This window comes from Amphiura filiformis, chromosome 8 (assembly GCF_039555335.1).
Source record: "Amphiura filiformis chromosome 8, Afil_fr2py, whole genome shotgun sequence".
NCBI classification, from domain to species: Eukaryota; Metazoa; Echinodermata; class Ophiuroidea; order Amphilepidida; family Amphiuridae; genus Amphiura; species Amphiura filiformis.
The window spans coordinates 22188680-22208734 of record NC_092635.1 but is presented as its reverse complement, the minus strand read 5'-3'; the positions used below and the strand labels follow the sequence as shown (position 1 = coordinate 22208734).

Genomic DNA, 20055 nt, shown 5'->3' with positions numbered 1-20055 from the left:
AAACTTTGTAAATCTGATGATTTATACTTAAAGTGTATGTAGGTGGGATGAAAAGCCGACGATCAATTGAAAATTTTAACCTTTAGTATTGAAGATATGGATTTTTTAAAAAAAAAACACCAAAAAAAATTAGGTCTTTTTGGGAAAAAAATCCATATCTTTAATACTGAAAGGTCAAAATTTTCAATTGACCGTCGGCTTTTCCTCCTGCTACATACACTTTAAGAATATATCATTAGATTTATATAATTTACTTTTAGGATTGTTATATATCAAAAATTTGAAAAATATCACATTTTTATAATTTGTCATAAAATTTGTATTATATTGTGATTTTCAAAAATGAAAATTATTTGATATCAGAAAAGACATCTTGCCGTATTTAGAATGCAATTGATAGGTCTGAGGTGCTCTCATGTCCCACAAAAAATACTGTCGAAACGCAATAAACGCTCATTTTAGATCCCTTAATACAAGCCTTAAAATTGTTTCTCTTCAACTCCCGGTATTCTGTATTTACTCTTCAGTATCTGAAATATAAGATATTGATGGCTTAAAACCAGAACCATCGTTTAACAAACTGTTTAAGTAACCATACATTTACCCCAGTCACTTGCATTTATTATGGAGGGCAGAATTAACCGTCCATTTGGTGCCAAAATGAGTAGCATGTAATGTGGACATCGATGGTTCTGGTTTTAAGCCTTCTATATATTAGTTCCATAATATTTTATCATGTTGTGTTTTTTATTGTATTCTTTGAATTCTCTGACTCGCTGGTACAAAATGTATGTCAGCGTATAACAATCACTGAAATCTAAGCAGTGTAAAAAACAAATCACTATATCACAAATCATTGAAACAAGTCTTAGGTCCTATACAGACTTTTTACTTGTGTGCTGGTCACATCAAGTGCGTCTCTCAAATGCGCCTATCATCCATGTCACGCTTGCATGACAACGAATGCCTCAAGCGCATTCCGAGGCCAACCCGAATACCCCCAATTTTTGCTCCATGACTGTATCAAGATGGCGGTCGAGTCCCGATTCTCTTTCTTTAATTCTGTGGTTACAACTTAAACATTATTGGAAATAGAACGGGACTAGATTAAATAATGTAGATATGTTACATCAAATATTCTATGTTGAATACTCGGAGTGTGTAGCGGCCCTTGGAAATGTGTCTATTTAACTTCTGGTATTCTGTATTGAATACTATTTAGTATCTGAAATATTAAATAGATATATTAGTTCCGTAATATTTTATCATGTTGTGTTTTTGTTGTATTCTTTTTATTCTCGGACTCTCTTTTGTCAGAGTATAACCATCACTGAAATCTAAGCAGTGTAAAAAACATGGACTAGAAAAAGAACAGTCCATGAAAAAACAAACCATAATTTCACCAGTCATTGAAACAATCCTTAAAAATGTGTCTCTTCAACTCCTGGTATCCTGTATTGAATACTATTTAGTATCTGAAATATAACATATATTAGTTCCATAATATTTTGTCATGTTGCGTTTTATTGTATTCTTTGTCATATGGAAAGGTTTCTATACAAAAACGATTCTCTTATAAGCCATCATGCGCACAGTTTCCACCTTGATACACCTGAGCACACATTTTCGTCTAAGAGCTTCCAAGCAGAGAACAACAAGCAGTGATTGTCTCCGCACAGTCTTTGATTACAATACACAGTTGAGTACATAGCAATGTGAAAGCTGTGGAGCTTCTGGCTGAAAAATGGGCCTCTTTGATTGGTTTTTGTCAAAATCTCAAGTGTTCTCTTCATCCAATCAGAATTTTGTTTATATCAAACGAAAGCTAACACTCCTCCCTAAAAACACTTTTTGTCACTAGGTCAACAGATAACGCAATTCAATGTTAAAGCAAGGCGAATGTGGTAAATCTGTTGAAAACTGCCTATCCAAGCACATTTTTTGACTAAAATGTAGGTTCTAAAAGTCAAAACCTGAAGTGCTCCTACAATATTTGTCAAATTTTATGTCATTAAATGAAAAATCACACTTATATTGTCCATACACTAGCATCACTAGAATGAGCAATGGCCAATTCTCTTTAAAATTGCAAATCTTGTGCAAAAAGTAACTATTTTCACCTGTTTTGTCATATGGTTGTAAATTCAATGAACTATGACTTTGCTAAAAGAGACTTACAAATTGATATGATACCTATGGGGTAAACTTTCTATACATTCTAGTAGTTTTGCCAATATTCAGCTGATATTGCACTGATTGATGCATGCACAAACTTGTGTGAGACATGCTCATGTGAAAGCCTAAAATTTTTCAATAATGAAATATGAGGCTTTCACATGAACATGTTGATCATGGGATGGAATCAATGTCCTTCTCACTCAAGTGGCACTGGTAGATATATCGAGTAAATGGATAATAGTAGGGTGTATAAGACCATAATGATACTCATTTTGTCATTTTATCATGTTTTTCAAAGGTAGTCATGAGTCAAAGCTACAATCGATGTGCCTCTGGAATTATTTTAATCCAAAGCAATATGTTATGCAAATGCAATGTATTGTTATAGTAGCAAAAAGTGGCAGACTATTTAAGACAATGTAAATATGTCGCAACAATATGGACCATTATAACATAGTCGGTAGTAAATATCATTATACACCGATCCGAGAAGCGTTTACTGTATTTGGCCCTCTATTGACGGAACCACAGGTGTACCAGTGCGGGAGATTTAATTTGTTCAATCAATTCATGATCGTGTATTGAAAATCACTGTTGTGTACAATTCTGTATAGCACACTAAAAGTAATGGATGGAACCCCGACCTTGGTACACCGCAGTTTTACGTCGGGGACACCGCAGTAATGGCCTAGTCGGATTGGTGTATAGCCTTGATTTTGATTTAAACTTTTGATCCAAACACAAGGAATTAATTCCTACCTCGGAATTTTCAGATGGTACTCCATCTTTCATCAGCAAGTGAGTGACTGTATCAGGTCGTGATTTTCTTGACCTTTGACCTGATAACAGACTTGTAGACTCCTGAAAGCTTGAACCGGCCCCCGTCTTTGTTGAGAGATGGTTGGTTGGCTTTGATGTGAACTGCTTCTTTGACTCCACGTTGGAACCACCTACTGTCTCTGTCAAGTATGCAGACTTTATCCAAGTCCACAAAATGTCCCGGAGACTCGATGTGGATGTGGTTAGAGACCTCTGATGCTGTACTACTGGGTCTCTTGTATTCATTAAAACGTGTTTTAGAGCGTTCAGTTTCGCTAATATAGGCTTCTTTGCACTGTCCGGTACATTATCATTATAGCTTGAGGTCACCCGGTGAAGTTTTTTGGTGGTAGAAACATTTTTATGAGTATTTCATGCATAAATGATTGTTTCTTCAGTAGTGGCATTGCTATGTTGAATATCCTTTTTTTATATAGAATATAGAATAAGGATTTTGGGCACCCTTTATATTTATGCTGACCTAATTTGAATATCATATAACAATAGAATACTGGTTGGAGCGCTCCTCTTAATATGCTTAAAAGGGTACTCAACTTCTATTTGGTAGGTATGTGCAAACACCATGAACACAGGTATTTTCTTGGGAAGTTATCTTTAAAAAAAACAAGATCTTGGGACATGAGTCCCCCCTGAAAAAATAGACACCCACAGCCTGTTCAGCATGTTCTTATTTTGATCCATCTCTACTCTTCACAGCTTCGACTGATTATCATTTTAAATTTGATGGATTAAGTACAAACATACATGAGTTTCAGTTTAAAAAATATTTTAATGCGAAAAAGAGGGCAAGTGCAATTTCTTTTTAAATCCATTTAGTTTTATGATTTCATGTTATGTAACGAGTCAATGCCACTTTCAATCCTTTCAACCAAAACAATGTGATTAATATGCTAATATGCAAATGCATAGTAAGGTTATGGTAGGGGAAAATGGTAGATGTTTTCTGGGACAGACTAGCCTATTTGTAAGATAAGGTAAATATGTCACAACAATATGGACCATTTTAACATATTTCTTGAAACATAGTCCGTAGTCAATATCATTAGCCCTATTAGAGACATTTCACGAATAATTCATACATAATAATGATTGTTTCTTCAATGGCGTTCTAGGTTGAATAATCCTTTCTGAAGTTATAGGATAAGAAATCGGTGGCACTTTTTATCTTTATGCTAAAACATGATAGATATTTAAATATCATAAATAACGATGTAATAATAGTAGACCAGGACATTTATTCTGTTTTGACAATACATTAGGTCCCTGCATGGACATGCTTAAAGTCTAGAAAAATGAACATGAGAAAAGGGTTACACATTAATAAAGGGTCAAATTTCATATCTTGTTGAAAACCTCTCCATTGTATTCCTCTGGCCATAAGGATTCAGAAAAAGTATAGTTTGACCTATCTGTGATGTATGGTTCTTGATTTATAAGCTTGCATTCTACAGGGGCCAAAACATAAAAAGCTGTTTTTGACCAAAATAGCCTCAAGTTGTTCCACTTGCAAAGACAATTCACCTATAGAATTAGTTTTCACAGTCGAGGATGTCTTGTTTTATAGGTAACATTGTAAAAAATGGGGATTGAATTTCTCCATGATACGTAAGTAATGAAATATGGCAAACTTATCTATTCTTAATTAGCTTTTGAAGACGAATAAAATGGGACCATTTTAAACAAAATTTGTACATTTTTATGATGTTGACACAGTAGAGCCCAAAATATAACCTTCGACCTTTTTGCTTACATCTTGAGATAGGTCAAACTATACTTTTTTCTGAATCCTTATGACTAGAGGATTACTTTGGTATTGGTTTTAACAAGATTTGATTAATTTTGAAATTTGACAGCTGAATTAAGTTTGATGACCTTTTTTTCTTCATATTTTGCATACTAGATTGTTTTTTCTAGATTAGTACGTTCATACAGGGACCTAATAAAAATGCATTGTGAAAACAGAATTGAGGGTGCATTTTATGTGATCTTTTGGATCTTTTTAAAGCTAATAATCCAGTGACAGTACTCCTTTTAAAATGCTCGAGGCAAGAGGGGTTGCAGGAGCCATATATTCCAGTTCTAGCCATTTATTCACATTTTTTTATTTCCATATAGGTCTTGCAGTTTTTGAGTTAAGGCCAGCTTATCAAAAGGCAAGTTGGGGGCAATTTTTTCCATCCTGAGAAAAATCATGCACATGGTGCAGAAATGGCACATCTTATATCAAGCCTGGATCCTTTATAGAATCCATACCATTTCTCTTATGTGTCAGCTTTATTTGTCGTAATATTTGAGTGCAAACACCACTAGGTCATGTTCCTCTCCTACCCACCTCAAATATTGAAACAATTAAAGCTGACACACAAGAGGAATGGGATTTAATGTGTTAAAAAAATCACTTGTTTTAAGTCAAGATACTTTTTGTGCACAGTATATATTGGTTATTATTATATATATTATATGAAAAAGAGGAAGCAAATGTGTTTGAGGTGCTTCTGAGGGAACAGTTCACATTACGGGTGGCATGTTGCAATTTGCTTCATGCTTTACTTGATAGTGCAATGAAATGTTTCTTTGTATTTGGTATCTAAAATTGACAAGAAAACTTATCAAGGTAGATAATTATTTCTATAAGTTTCCTTTTTTGCAATAATATACATTGGTTGTAAGATATTTTATTAGAAAGAAATCAAAGTTTAAAATGGTAAAGAGAGTTTTGAGACACCCTATATTCATTTAGAATTGTATTCACAATACATATGCTATAGAATGGATTGGCAATGGCATCGCAAGAGGCTCAATAATGTGAGGTGAACTGGAACAAGCACGTGAACTTGATTGCCTTGTATACTGCTGATTCTTGTGTTTACTCTTTCTGTTTTGTTGATCATGTTTATGTGTACTTTGTAATATGAAAGTAGGCGTTGTCCAAAAAGGGCAAACTTTGTTAACATTACACCAACATACATGATATTGTGTAAATCTACTGGCAGTACAGGTTTGTTCTGATAGGAGCTAGGCATCCGTGTTGGAAAGTCGGGAAAAATCCACAAACTTTATGAGAGTAGCTGAAAGTGACGCAACGGTAAGTCTCCTTTCTCTTCAATTTATTAGTATTTTTTCAAAAGCTTAAAACCTTCATCATGTTTTACTGATGCACTGGCTTCAATTGGGACATTCTGATTTTTTCAATCACCCACTAAATAAATTCCTGGTTGGTAATTGTACCCTACGAGTGCTCCTTGTAGGTCAAAAAGCATAAGGAGAAAATGAAAAAAAAGTGAAAGCAGTACAGTGTATAGTTTTGTTTTTTCTGTATTTAGCTGAAAAGGTTATGCAAAATTGGCTTTTTTAATTGGATTTTTGGCCAACTTTTTCTTTCTTGGTTTTTTTTATGTTTAATCTGAAAAAATCCAAAACCTAGAAAAAAATCCACTTTTAAAAATAAATTTCAAAGGCTGTATGCATGGAGACCCTCTTTGTTGGCCTTATTTGTTCTTCCTTATAAAGCACAGTAGGCCAAGTTATGCCCACTCTGCATTTTACCCTGAAGCAGAGTACATGGCCTATATTTATACACACATGAAATTATATGTCTTGAAATGGGAATTGGATCATGAAGCAAAGGTACAGTGTTCAAAGCGTGTTGAGTATCTGTGCATGAAGCAAGTCATAAAGAAAGGATATCTGTATGAAAGAATGCACTTGTAGTATAAGGGTAGCTACAGACTCCGTATACATGTTATTGTTACGTAAAATATTTGATGTCTACCTTTCGTGAAGTCAAAAAGTATTACACGTCGAATAAAAAGTATGTACTGGGAAAATATATATTTTGTTACATCAGGGTGTTGCTTAATTCATATAAGGAGTCACCCAATTTCTAAGAGTGGTAAATTTATTGAGTATTCTTGCACGCAGTGATAAACACCTTTTGACATGTTTGATGTCTTCTTGCATATTTTTACTGTAGGCCTGCAGTGGGCTTACTTCAATTACTAATTTAAAAACAAATTAAAAAAAACACAGATAATTTAGTACATTCATTTTATAGATGGCCCATTAATAACACTATAAATAATTGCTTTGATTTTATTCATGTTATCAATAAATATGAATAGTTTGGTATGGTATTGGAGGCCTACGCTGGAATAAAAAAAAAGCCGGATAACACAACACCACCCATGTAAAACAATAAATTAATAAGAGTTGCATGGTTACAGCATATTGTTACAGCAACTGGTTACAGCATAAACATGTTGGGTTATGAATTTGCACAAATTTGTGCATGTTGATATCGATAATCCGGGGGTCTTTGAAAACAAATTACGGGGATGTGCCACACAGACTTTCGGATGCTGACTTTCTCTATGTTACCTACTTTTTGCCACCCATCAGTATACCAATTTTTCACTAACACCTAAATTTGCCCTAATTGGGGTGCTTTTAGGGGCGTTTTTGCCCAATTGGGCGCATTAGTCTCCACTGAAAACCCATCACCCATCGATATACCCAAATTGCTGAAAAGGTACACCTAAACCGTGGCACATCCCCGTATACCTTCAACCAGGGAGAACCCCCTCCGGGTCGATAATATTACATGTAATGTTGGAGTATGTTCTATTTATCGCCACAAATACATCAAGAAACGTATATAATGTCAATCATATCATGTGCAACGCCTCTTATAGGGTAAAATAAACTTACAATTAATTAAGACTATAATAAATCTATAATAAATCTATAATAAAATAAATATAATTAATAAAATTGCAATTAGTATAGGCCTACTAATAAAGGCGTTCAACATTTAAAAAGTAATACCAGTCTTTTTTATTGTAATGTATACAAAAAGAAATTCCTCATAGAAAATATAACTTTTTGGTAAAGACTATTAAACCAAATTAAATTATATTAGGTTTATGGCTTATAACCATATAGTATATGTGACCGTCCTCGTAAAGTCGGCCCCTGGTCAAATTTGTTTTCTTCCGTGTTTAGAAAATATATATCTTAAGCTTTACAATGATATATCATTTGACTTCAAACGATATCCAGAAGCGGAGTTATAACTTGCTAAACTTTGCTCCTTCGATAAAAGGTACATTATTTTGGCACTACATTATTTCTTTTTTTCCACATTGCTGGTATTAAATATCAAATGGTCATATAATTGGTGGTCACTTCAAATCATCCCCAACTGAACAAGGTTCAGGAATGTCCTCTCATTGTTAATTGTTGGTTAACCCACCACTTGAACAGGATTTATCCAAAGCAAACAAAGACTTAAGCTTTTTACTAATGCTATACATAAGTATAAGCTTATTATCCTCTTCCACAATAGGATTAAAGATTGGTGTTTGACTGGACTAAAATGAGAAACATGTCGGACAAATATTAGGCACATATGAATACAACCTCTATGCATATTTTGCACTGTAACTCGAAATACAATTTGCCGACTTTACGAGTGGTTTGAGATGGATGGTAACATATACTTATCATTACCGCCCCTTTGTTGCTTTGTCAAAGTGCTGCTAAACATGAAACGAGATTAAAGTTTAAATATATTTCTGAGTTGAAATAAATTCAACTCTACAAAAATATTTTTGTAATGTACGTGCCTCTCTGATCGGTTGATTCTTGTGTGGGCCTGGGACACGGAAAGCTTCTTGCTGTAATAATTCCCTTGTTGATATCTAGCACCAATCTTTTAAAAAATGAAATAGTCTCGAATCATTCTTTGTGCACGATACAACATAATATTTCTTGTCCATACATCCATATGTCAATCTAAAGCAGACCCTGATCTAAGTGTATATTAAAATGCACCATCTATTAAATACCTATAGGCCTAGTGTATTTTCCAGTAAGGTTGTTTTTAATTTATTGGGATGAGGGGTCCATGGATTCACGAAGGTCAGTGTCACACAGTTTCATAAATATAATATGTTTGGACATGGCAGAATTAGTATGTGTTTAAAAATATGCATATTCTTGAATATCAGAAATTTTGTTTAATTTTTATACATTAAATATTAATGTAGAAAAGCAAATGAATGTTTGTATCTTTATTGTTTTATAAACATGAAATTGGATGTTTGCTCATGGTGTAGGGAAAGCCAAGGAAAAGAACTAAGGAGTACAGGAATTCAGTTCATTTCCTGGCAGAGTGCACAATATCTGCAGATCTGGTGAATTTATTAATACAGTAGGCCTACTGGTTAAGTGTAGAACAAACCTCCAAACGCACCTCTAGTATTTTTCATCAACATCAGTAGAAATTTATCTTTAATAGATTTTCGGATGACCTCGCTTGAATCTAGCAAACAATAATCAGTCAGGATTATAGCGCGCTATTTAATCTGATTCAGTTCGGCGTGGAACCTATTTCTATTTGACGTGGAATACTTTTTGACGTCACAAAAAGTATTAGGCATCAAATATTTTACGTAACATATGGAGTCTGTAGCCACCCTGATACTGTTGACAATGAAATTAGGATCTCCAGAAAGGACATTCACCCTTTGAACACTAGCTAGGTGATCCCAGCTAAAGTGTAAAAAATTAAAATTGTGTATAAATTGCTTAAAAGTGGAAGGATAACTTCACTGTCATAGGTATGAAATATTTAGTAGAGGAAAACAGCAGTATTGACAAAGTTGAGCCCCAATCAAATACATATAATGTAATTTCTCTTTTAGAGATATTACAGTTTCATGCAATGTTAAGCACATCTATGCTACTGCAAAAAACTTCTTCGAATGATGAAGCTAGGCCATTAAATTAGGATTTCCATGAAGGACATTCACCCTTTGAACACTGAATATATGCTAATGTTGACAATAAGTTGAATATTAAAATAAAAATTCCCTTTAAAGGGAAGGCCAGCCTCAATGCAGAAGAGGTCTTGTAAATAGTTTGGGCCACCGTGAAAGGCATTTTTTAGGATCACGCTTACATCCATGTTACATGACAGTTCACCAAACCATCAATGGTGAGAACATGCACACTGAAACAGTAAAAAACATTAACTCCTATAACTCCTGTCAACTCTTTAATTCATTACTCCAAATTGTTCTGTATTTTTGTCTTTACTGCTTTTTACCCATGCTTATTATTAAAATCAAGAAATACACTGCAGTTGTTAGTTAATTCGCTATGTTAACTCAACTTACATGCACATTTTATTTAAAAATAATTTTAAATAAAAATATTATTTCGCAATGTATAGTTTACTATAAAGTAGATAGTGGCAAGCACATGATAAAGGACTGATCATTCACTACAATCTTCACTTTTAAACTGTATTTTTTGAATGTGTTGATTGTTAGTCCGAAACTCCTGCAAAGCTATGGACATGGCATCTTACCTACTCCATTCTGTAATAGTCTGCATTGTGTGTTTTCTCAGTCTCCAATCATTTTGTTGAATGCAATTTTATGAATCAAATAAAAAAGATAGAAATTGGCCTCACTTTAGTTATGTGTCATTTTACAGTATTTATAATTTATAAAGTAAGACAATAATTTATTTATTTTCTATAAGTGCATGTCAAAATATGGGATATATTGTTCAATATTATAGCTATAGCCCCTAAAAACTTTATTTTCAATCGGATTTTTCCCGTTGAAAAGACAAAACTGATGTTAAAGATAGCAATAATATCATCAATAACATTTTGAGTCAATTTTATCCATAAAACGATACAGGATAGGATAGATAATTACTTTGACTTCAATGTGGTCCATATAATGAAGATTTTGATTCTACAACATTATTAGATCTGTTATCAACATATCAATTATGCACTCACAGGCAACCAAACATCATGCTATGCTCAGTAGTCCACTGATATGACCTCGTGATCATTCCCCGCTTTGACCATGTCATTTTTTTGATATGCTGATTGCTGAACAAGTTTATGTTTATATGTGTAGGCCTAACCTATGATAACTTTTTAAGTCATAATTAATTCAAACATAACTTTGGCAATACTCAATCGTTTTCGTTCGTTGAAACGGCAAAACATACTTTCTTTTCCTTGCAAATCGAATTAGCAGACATCAAAAACATTTCCACCACGAGAAGTAAAAAAAATAATTCATACCAATAGAAGAAGGCTATAATCTTAGCTAATCTTTAGTGTACACAAACCCCATCTCAGAATTAGGTACCAGCCCTATGGGCTGGCGACAAGAAATATTGATAACCTGGGAGCTGATCCTGTGTAATGATATGAGTGACCCAACATCAGAGGATCTGTGAGTATTAACCAATACTGACTGGTAAAATGAGTCTGCAGGGACCTTTCAGTGCTCTGGAAACTAATTCACTTAATTTGACCTGCTTAACATAAACAAAAACAAAATTTGATGTCTTATTGGGGTGTTGACAATCCTAATCTTCGTATCTCAAAAAACCTTTTCCCGAAATAATGTAGATCATAAAGTTTTTAGCGTTACAAATTTGCCAAACTGCCTAATTTATAATAGATGGCTTGATCCTGCCACATCCTACACCTCGTGATTATATTTTGACCATCGTAGACAGTTTAATATTTGTTTAGACAGCTACTCTGAAATTTAGTTGGGATTGTTGTCATATAATTTGTACACTATATTCAAAATGCTGCTGATTTAAAACTTGACTTCTATAGTCAAACACACATTTTAACATACTTAAAAGTTGATCGACTTGATGTCTATATTACATTTCAGCCAAGTAGTGAACGAACCACATTAGACCAAGATGGCAGATGAATCAAAGCCGATGACAGAGGAAGAGTTGGAAGATTTGTTTGAAGAGGAAAAGCATGAGATTGGGACAAGACTAGAATATCTGAAATCCTGCGATGAATACACCTCAAAGGAAGCATGTGATGCGATTGCGTATATTAGAAGGAGCTGCTCAAAATTAATTGACGTTCAAAAGATTAAGAAGCTCAGTGATAATGATGATAGACTGGTTGATTTTATGTTGAAACAAGGACTGGCACAATTGATAGTCAAGGTTGTAAAGGCTGTGTTTGGAAGGGCTTCGTTTGACTTTCGTGGTCACATAGCAATAATTATTGCCTATATGGATCATATGCGTTTCACAAACAAATCAGTATCTCAAAGATTTAGTGTGGAACTTGTTAAGAGTGGTGTAATACGACCACTTGTAAAAGAATTAGATTCCTATGATCCAAATACGAAAGATCCAAAACAACGAATTCTCATTACTCACACCCTTAATGATCTTTATAGGCTGCTCAGAACGCCAAACATCATTCCTATCTACCGTGCAACAAATGCTGTCAACGTCCTGATGAAATTCACCGATGCGGATAATATAATGACTAAGGCTGACAGCCTTGCAGTACTATCATGCATCGTAAATGAAACAGAAAGTCAACGATTGGTGACTTCAGGAGAATGTATAGCAACAATTTTAGATATATTAGAGAAAGCAGCTCAGTCTGATGATAGGCCTAGACAGTACAGGTTTGTAATTAAAATAGATGAGAAAAATAAGGAGAATTTTGGCATTACCCTTCGCTCACAAACAGAAGGAATTAACAATCTCGCAAGCAATGATGCCAACAAGGAGGCCATAGTACAGCATGGAGGTGTACCAATCCTATCTGCGATATTAAGACCTGAGTATACAGACGAGGAGAAGCAAATGGCAGTTGAAGCCTTGTGGAAGCTGTCCTTCCTGGAGAGCAGTTTGGATGACATCTTGACGCACTTGACGTATACAGATACAACTGGTTTGGAAGGTAAATTTGTTGAGAAAATAATGAAACTCTTGTTAGGGGGCCTAAACACATTAATCTGACAGTCCAAGGAAAAGAAACAGGGGCCGAAAAATGAAATGACGCTTTCATTTTATTTATTTTAAATCACATAGCATGCACATATTGTTTTGCCACATGTTTCTGGGATATACATTGTTGTTGTTGTTTTTGGAATTAAGGTCCTTTGGTTTTGGCTAACTTTAAGGACATTAGCCAACTTGACAAAGTCAATATTAAAGATAAACATTCAAAATGATTTTAGTATAACTCTTTATGGTTGTTTCTACACATTTCAGAACTTAAGCAAATGCGATCATCAGCAAACCTCAAACTTCGTGATGTGAGTCAAGGTCTTCTGCATCAGCTCGGTTTGGTTGACCTTCATGAGGAACTCCCAGTTGAGCAGCAAACACACCCAGCATCTCCATCTTCGGTATCAGTCGCACATCCCCACGAACCTCCCCCATCCTACCAAGAAACCATGGATGCACCTCATGTGATGATCTCTTACCAGTGGGATCATCAGGAGAGGGCTATCAAGATACGAGACAGACTAAAACAATCCGGATTCAACGTGTGGATGGACGTCGACAAACTTGGTAGGCCTACATGTAATTCTAATGTCAATTTCATTTTGGTTTTACTGTATTTATTTGATATCAGTTGCTTAAATTAATGTACTTTTACAGATAGGCCTATTATATGTTATCATAATGGCTTGGTATGGTCAAAGTTGCTCATGTTCTTGAAAGCATAGATTTATCTTTTTAATCTTAGGCCTATAGTAAACTCATACTTAAACCTCATGCATTTTAATAAACAATCCAATCCATGGAAGTGAAACACATAATTATCATGATTATGGCTATATTAATACATTATTATAAACTGTCTTAATATTTTACTGTCTATAGAAGGCAGCATTCTGGTGGCGATGGCGAATGGTGTGGAGAAGGCTGATGCAGTCCTGTTGTGTTTCTCCCAGGCATATAAAGCAAGTGTTTGCTGTCAGGCAGGTAAGCACCAAAGTTGTTTCAGAGAGAGATTTTACTTTTGAATATCCAAGCTTGTCCAATATACCAAATGACAAGTATACAGCCCCCTCTTATACAAAAATCCATTGTCACAGCTAGATCATGTGTCAGGACAAGTCTTTTTGCAGACTAACACCAACATAGATAAAAGTAAAAAGGGTTATAGGAAATCATCATGGATTATAATTCAGGCACTGGCCATATGCGGTCTGCAGCCTGTGGGAAAAAGGGAAATGTTGTGTTTGAAAATGCTAGGTAAAACCTTTTTAGTAGGTATTTGAGGTGCATTCACAAATCATTTGCTTGATAATGTAGGTGACCATGATGCATTCTGAAGAATTGTTGTTTAAAATGTTTTGTTGGGGATTGATAACATTTCCAAATTTCCCATGCTATTTGGGCTCTATATTATTAGATCTATGCAAAATTAGCAATTATGATATAAAATCAGATCGATTGAGCCCATATTGGTCAAGCTATGAGTTTTAAAATATTGCATGAGACGTAGCCGAGTCCAATATTTTTAGCTTTAAAAATTCAACATGATCCAGGTTCTTGGAACCTTAAATATATTTGTTAGCCTATATCCTGTTAAAACCTAATCTGTGTCCTTTGTAATTTTTAATTGTAATCTTGATTTTTAATTGTGCAGGTGACCTTTTTTTTTACATAGGTTGCCCATCCTTGGATTTATAACATTTTAAAGTTATATTTTAGATCTGGTGCTCAAGACCAATTCTGAAGACACTAAGTCAATAGAAAGCCAACATTTGATGATAAATGAAAATACCCAATAATAACCCAATGATATATGTTTATATTTTTCACAGAGGCTGAGTACGCTTTCAAACTTAAGAAGCCAATCATTCCAATGAAAGTAGATGAAGACTATGCAGCAGATGGCTGGCTTGGAGTAGTGATGGGCATGAAGAAATACATCCGAGCCTATTCAGATGAGGTACTAGAGAAGGATTGGCCTCATCTAGTTCGTGAACTGGGTAACAAGGGAAAAGTGTAAATCTGTAGGTTCCATGATCACTGATGGGGGTCATTTGCATTTTAAGATGGAAATCATGCTTGTGTTCCAAAGCAAGATTAGTTTAAAAGGGGCTTTTATTTATGTTTACATTACGCAATGTAGCAATGTATATACCTGTCAGGATCTCAATACCACATGCCTAAATTAGGACAAGAGTATAGGACTACACTTTTGGTTAACTCAAGTTTACGGTGATCCTGAAGGGTCATAACTGTTGATGGAAAAACACACAGTCAGTGGCGTAGCCAGCACTTTTTCAGAGGGGGGGGGAAGGGGGGCAAGACAAATTTTAAGGGGGCACCTTTTGGCGACAAATTCAGTTAATGTTACAAATGCGCGCGAAATTTTGGATTTATAAAGCGCCTTTCTCCAGATCTTAGAGGACTCAAAGCGCTGTAATTTCGCTGCAATGGATGGTGAATCATCACAATCAGATGGCATCAACTAGGTTGCTGCCGAACGGTGCACATCTATCCACATTTAGATTGTAACATCCACCAATTATCTGTGCAGCTCCCCAAATTCCATTGGGTGAAGGAAGTTTTTGATGACCAAACAACTAATCACCGATTTTTGCGATACAGGAGGAAACCGGAGATCCTGGAGAAAATCTGCGAGAGCGAGCATGGAATCGGGATAAACCAAGTGCACATGAGTCCTTGGGCCGTGCCGGGGCTTGAACCCGGGACCTCAGTGGTGCAAAGCGAGCAGGGGCTATTTTAACGTGCCTCACCGTCACGTTCGTGCAATGACATAAAAGTGTTGATGAAGTAGAGTGTGTTTCAAAAATAAAAAAATTGACATTTTTACCTGAATGTGACTGTAAGAAAGGCTCTACCATTGTCTGCTATTAAAGCATATCTACACGGATGGTTAATTGTCACTGCACGAATATTTCATCTTGTCACGTACGTGACAGTGAGGCACGTTAAAATAGCCCCTGAAAGCGAGGGAACTACCGCTGTGCTAACTCGCCCTAAGCTGGGGGAATATATGGTACAGAAAGGGAATAAATTCACGCAAAGCTCACAAAAATTGGCACTTTTTAGGTTAAAATGGCAAAATATAATGTCAATTTGGTCAGAAACACAAAAAAGTCTTAACTGTCGGGCGGCCACCATCCCACAGGGGGGCAAGACTTTTCACAGTCTTTCCCTCCTTGGCTATGCCACTGCACACAGTTACTCCCAGACTTTTGAGTTTGAAATTAGATATCCTATTTTGGAATCAAATCATATAATGCAACACAATCCATGACTGCAATCTGAAAACTACCTCAAATTTAGGAAGTCATTAGATGAAAGGGAGCATTGGGTGATATGGGACTGAACAGTCCCAGATCATATCACCCAAAGCTCACCCACCCTTTGTTTATCTCAATTACCTTACTTTGTGTATTAGGTTCCACACCACCAAATAGAGTTCCTATTCATTTATGTGTTAAAAGGTATGGAGGAATTGGTCGTTTTCTCATTGTTAAACCTCCCTGGTTCATTCAAAACACCATTTTACCTATTGTTTATGATATTTTCTACCATAAAACCAACAAATATTGGGTAGGTAAGCGGCTTGATTTTTTTCGCATTGACGCCAGTCGAAAACTACGTACATCCTGTCAATCTTACAGCACACTGATTCTATGTAGTGACGCGTCATCTGGCGAAGAAAGAACAAAAAACGTGCCTCAAATTTCAGAATTGTGACAAATGTAATCTTTTTATACTTAGATAATAAGAAAACCATCCACAAAGTACAGCTATCACAAAAAAATAGGCACATCAGCCTTCTTTCTAACTTTTCTTTCCCATTAAATCAACCCTGGTGTGGTTCTCACAATAAAAACACTGATTTTTTTATCGGCCATTTACCTTGGTGGTGTGATTTGGTGGTGTGGACTCTACAGGTTCCACACCACCAAATAGAGTTCCTATTCATTTATGTGTTAAAAGGTATGGAGGAATTGGTCGTTTTCTCATTGTTAAACCTCCCTGGTTCATTCAAAACACCATTTTACCTATTGTTTATGATATTTTCTACCATAAAACCAACAAATATTGGGTAGGTAAGCGGCTTGATTTTTCGCAGTGACGCGTCGAAAACTACGTACATCCTGTCAATCTTACAGCACACTGATTCTATGTAGTGACGTCATCTGGCGAAGAAGAACAAAAAACGTGCCTCAAATTTCAGAATTGTGACAAATGTAATCTTTTTATACTTAGATAATAAGAAAACCATCCACAAAGTACAGCTATCACAAAAAAATAGGCACATCAGCCTTCTTTCTAACTTTTTTTCCCATTAAATCAACCCTGGTGTGGTTCTCACAATAAAAACACTGATTTTTTTATCGGCCATTTACCTTGGTGGTGTGATTTGGTGGTGTGGACTCATTACCTTGATTAAATTCCTATTAAAAGTCCATTGTAATAGAACCTATGCTAGATTAAACTTGGCATATAATTATGACATGAATGGGTCAGTATAGTATGTGGTTCAAGGCACATTTACTTTAAATTCCTCATGGTCATTTCTGGTTGTACATAGTTTATATTTTTAAATGACTGAGATTTTATAGATGTCTAACTTTTCAATTTGCATTAAGAAATTTGTTTGTGACCCTTATCTGTAGTGTAACCAGGACTTTTTCAGAATGGGTGCAAAAGGGGAGGCAAACCAACTTTCAAGGGCAAAATGTATGAAAAATGTCAAAAATGAGCTAAAAAGTAGTCTCACAGGGGGCCAGCTGCCCCCATTGCCTCCTCTTTAGTTATGTGTGTGTCCCTTCGAACGAATAACCTAAGTGGCAAATATGCAGTTTACACACATTATTATCCAGATTTGTACCGTGATTGTTTTTGCTGTTGAGTTGTCTCAAATATAGGCAGTATAGAAGTAATCATTTTTATTGATATCATTGATACTAGTATTGTAAATAGTACATAATATGAGACAACTATGTATAAATATGAAATTTGACTGCAATAAGTATACTTACATAGATAAAAAAGTATTTTGTGATCCTAGCATCCTCTTTTTACGATATTTTTCAGTAGATATCCACGAAAAAAGCTTATTCCCAAAATTTAAGTTGATTCTGATTTTGCGTTTGCAAGTTATGCATGATTATGTGTATTACACTGCTCCATAGACAATGTGTTGTAATTTCGTTCTGGTGCACCAGAACGAAATTCAATTGTCACAATATCTTTGCTAAACCAATTAATATGCAAGAAATATTTTGTGAATAAACATTATGTAGCCAGAGGTTTCCAGTGACATAAAAATCTCAACTTTTTTTTAGAAAAGTGGGGGGATGAGGCTGTGGATTACGAAATGCCCTTTTAACATTATTTCTAAATAATTCAACTAAAGAATGCACCTGGTACAAAAATTAACTACTCAGTTTTATAATCCACCACTGTTTGTAAGTAAAAAAAAATTGTAAAATAGCTCAGTAACTATGTGTAATCTAAGATATATATAAGCTTACTGGTATACTGTCGTAACAGTGCCAAATGCTGCTAAGCAAAATAGTGTTATCTAATGTGGTATATTTGTGTCAACTACGATATAGCATAATTTTGCTATCTACTGTAGATAGCATAATTGTGTCATTTACTGTAGATAGCACAAGTGTGTCATCTACTGTATATAGCATAATTGTGTTATCTACTGTAGATAGCATCATTGTATCATCTACTGTAGATAGCGTAATTGTGTCATCTACTGCAGATAACATAATTGTGTCATCTACTGTAGATAGCAGAAGTGTGTCATCTACTGTAGATAGCAGAAGTGTGTTATCTACTGTAGATAGCATAACTGTATAATCTACTGTATATAGTATAATTGTCCCATCTACTGTATAGCCTATAGCAGCACAATTGATCTATTATTAGCATATTATATTTTAAATAGCTCAACTGGTGTGTAATCTAAAATATATCACATAACAGTGTTAAATACTGTTAATAGCAAATTTAAATGGTGTTATGTAGACAGTTTATGATACTTCTGTCATCTGCAATAGGCCTATGATGATACTTGTGTGACCTACTGAAGGTAGCATAGTGCAGTTGTGTCATCTATTGAAAATGTTTTCATTGTATCTTCTAGGCATACTTGTGTTATTTCCTTTTTATAGCATAAAAAATATCAAATTGTAGAGTGGGGGTGGTAAAATTTTGACTATATTAACATTATTCTGATTCCAAACATTAATTCTGGTATTAACACGAAAATGAAAGGTGACCTTTTTCCTGGCAAAGTAAGGAGTGCTGAATTTGTATTGTGTTTATTTTTTTGCTTGTAAATGGTTCAGTGAAATATGTCTGCAAGTTGGTCACGATTCACTTAATATTTCAAATAATTCAATACAAATTAATTCCTTACAAGGTATTCATTCATTGTCATTATGACATCCAACAAGAATGTTGGTTAAACTTTGACTGATTTTATGAGACAATTATATTTGAAATACAGGGTGTCCTAAGTCTTTACCATTTTGAACCATCATATCATATCTCTCACAAGTATTATCATAAGGAAAATCCAAATACATATTTGAAAGGAGTAAACAATTATTCTGATACCAAACTTGACATAATTTTATTTTCACTTTGAAATTTCCAAACCACCTTAGCCTCACCTTAATATTGGGTATTTCACAATTTTAGTTCACCTGCAAGTGTCCTTTTTAAACGTGGTATTTTTCTGTGAAAAATATGATTACTTTTATTTCTTCAAATTTTTTTTCTTTCTGGACATAGAAATAAAAAGAAACATCCTAAAAATTAAAAAAAAAGTTCATTTCAAGAAAGAGTTTGGGCCAAAATTGATTTCCTGAAGTTGGTGTACAACCAGCAACTATAGAAATAGTGAAAAGATGCATCGGCGGTGTCATGATAAATAAAAAAATTATAAGTATGAATCTACGGTGAAATATTGGCAAGCTTTCGGCCATAGGCCTTTTCCATACAATAGCTTTCGGCCATAGCCCTTTTTCATAGCCATGATACAATGTATTGCATCATGGCTATGAAAAAGGCCTATGGCCGAAAGCTTTTTTCCAGTTGAAAAAAAAGCCAAGGCACATGAAACCTCACCCTCTTTATAATGGTCTGCATCCGCTAGACCTACTAGCAAATCATATTTTTTGACTAGTTGCTTTTAAATTA

General features: G+C 34.8%; 1 protein-coding gene across 1 annotated transcript; it reads left to right on the top strand.

Annotated features, from left to right (window-relative positions):
• The first annotated feature begins 5897 nt into the window (after window positions 1–5897).
• On the top strand, window positions 5898–15119 carry LOC140158241 (uncharacterized). Its single transcript, XM_072181353.1, has 5 exons — window positions 5898–6103; window positions 11739–12784; window positions 13099–13401; window positions 13717–13818; window positions 14667–15119. Exons 2-5 carry the CDS (start codon window positions 11770–11772, stop codon window positions 14852–14854), a joined length of 1608 nt encoding a protein of 535 aa, XP_072037454.1. The 5' UTR covers window positions 5898–6103; window positions 11739–11769; the 3' UTR covers window positions 14855–15119.
• Window positions 15120–20055: the final 4936 nt, after the last annotated feature.

What these genes read in the sequence shown, in the direction of transcription:
- LOC140158241 (XM_072181353.1), top strand. Translation starts at nt 11,770, where the DNA reads ATGGCAGATGAATCAAAGCCGATGACAGAGGAAGAGTTGGAAGATTTG. An exon ending in AGATACAACTGGTTTGGAAG is followed by an intron (nt 12,785 to 13,098) that starts GTAAATTTGTTG and finishes TACACATTTCAG; the next exon opens with AACTTAAGCAAATGCGATCA. An exon ending in AAGTGTTTGCTGTCAGGCAG is followed by an intron (nt 13,819 to 14,666) that starts GTAAGCACCAAA and finishes TATTTTTCACAG; the next exon opens with AGGCTGAGTACGCTTTCAAA.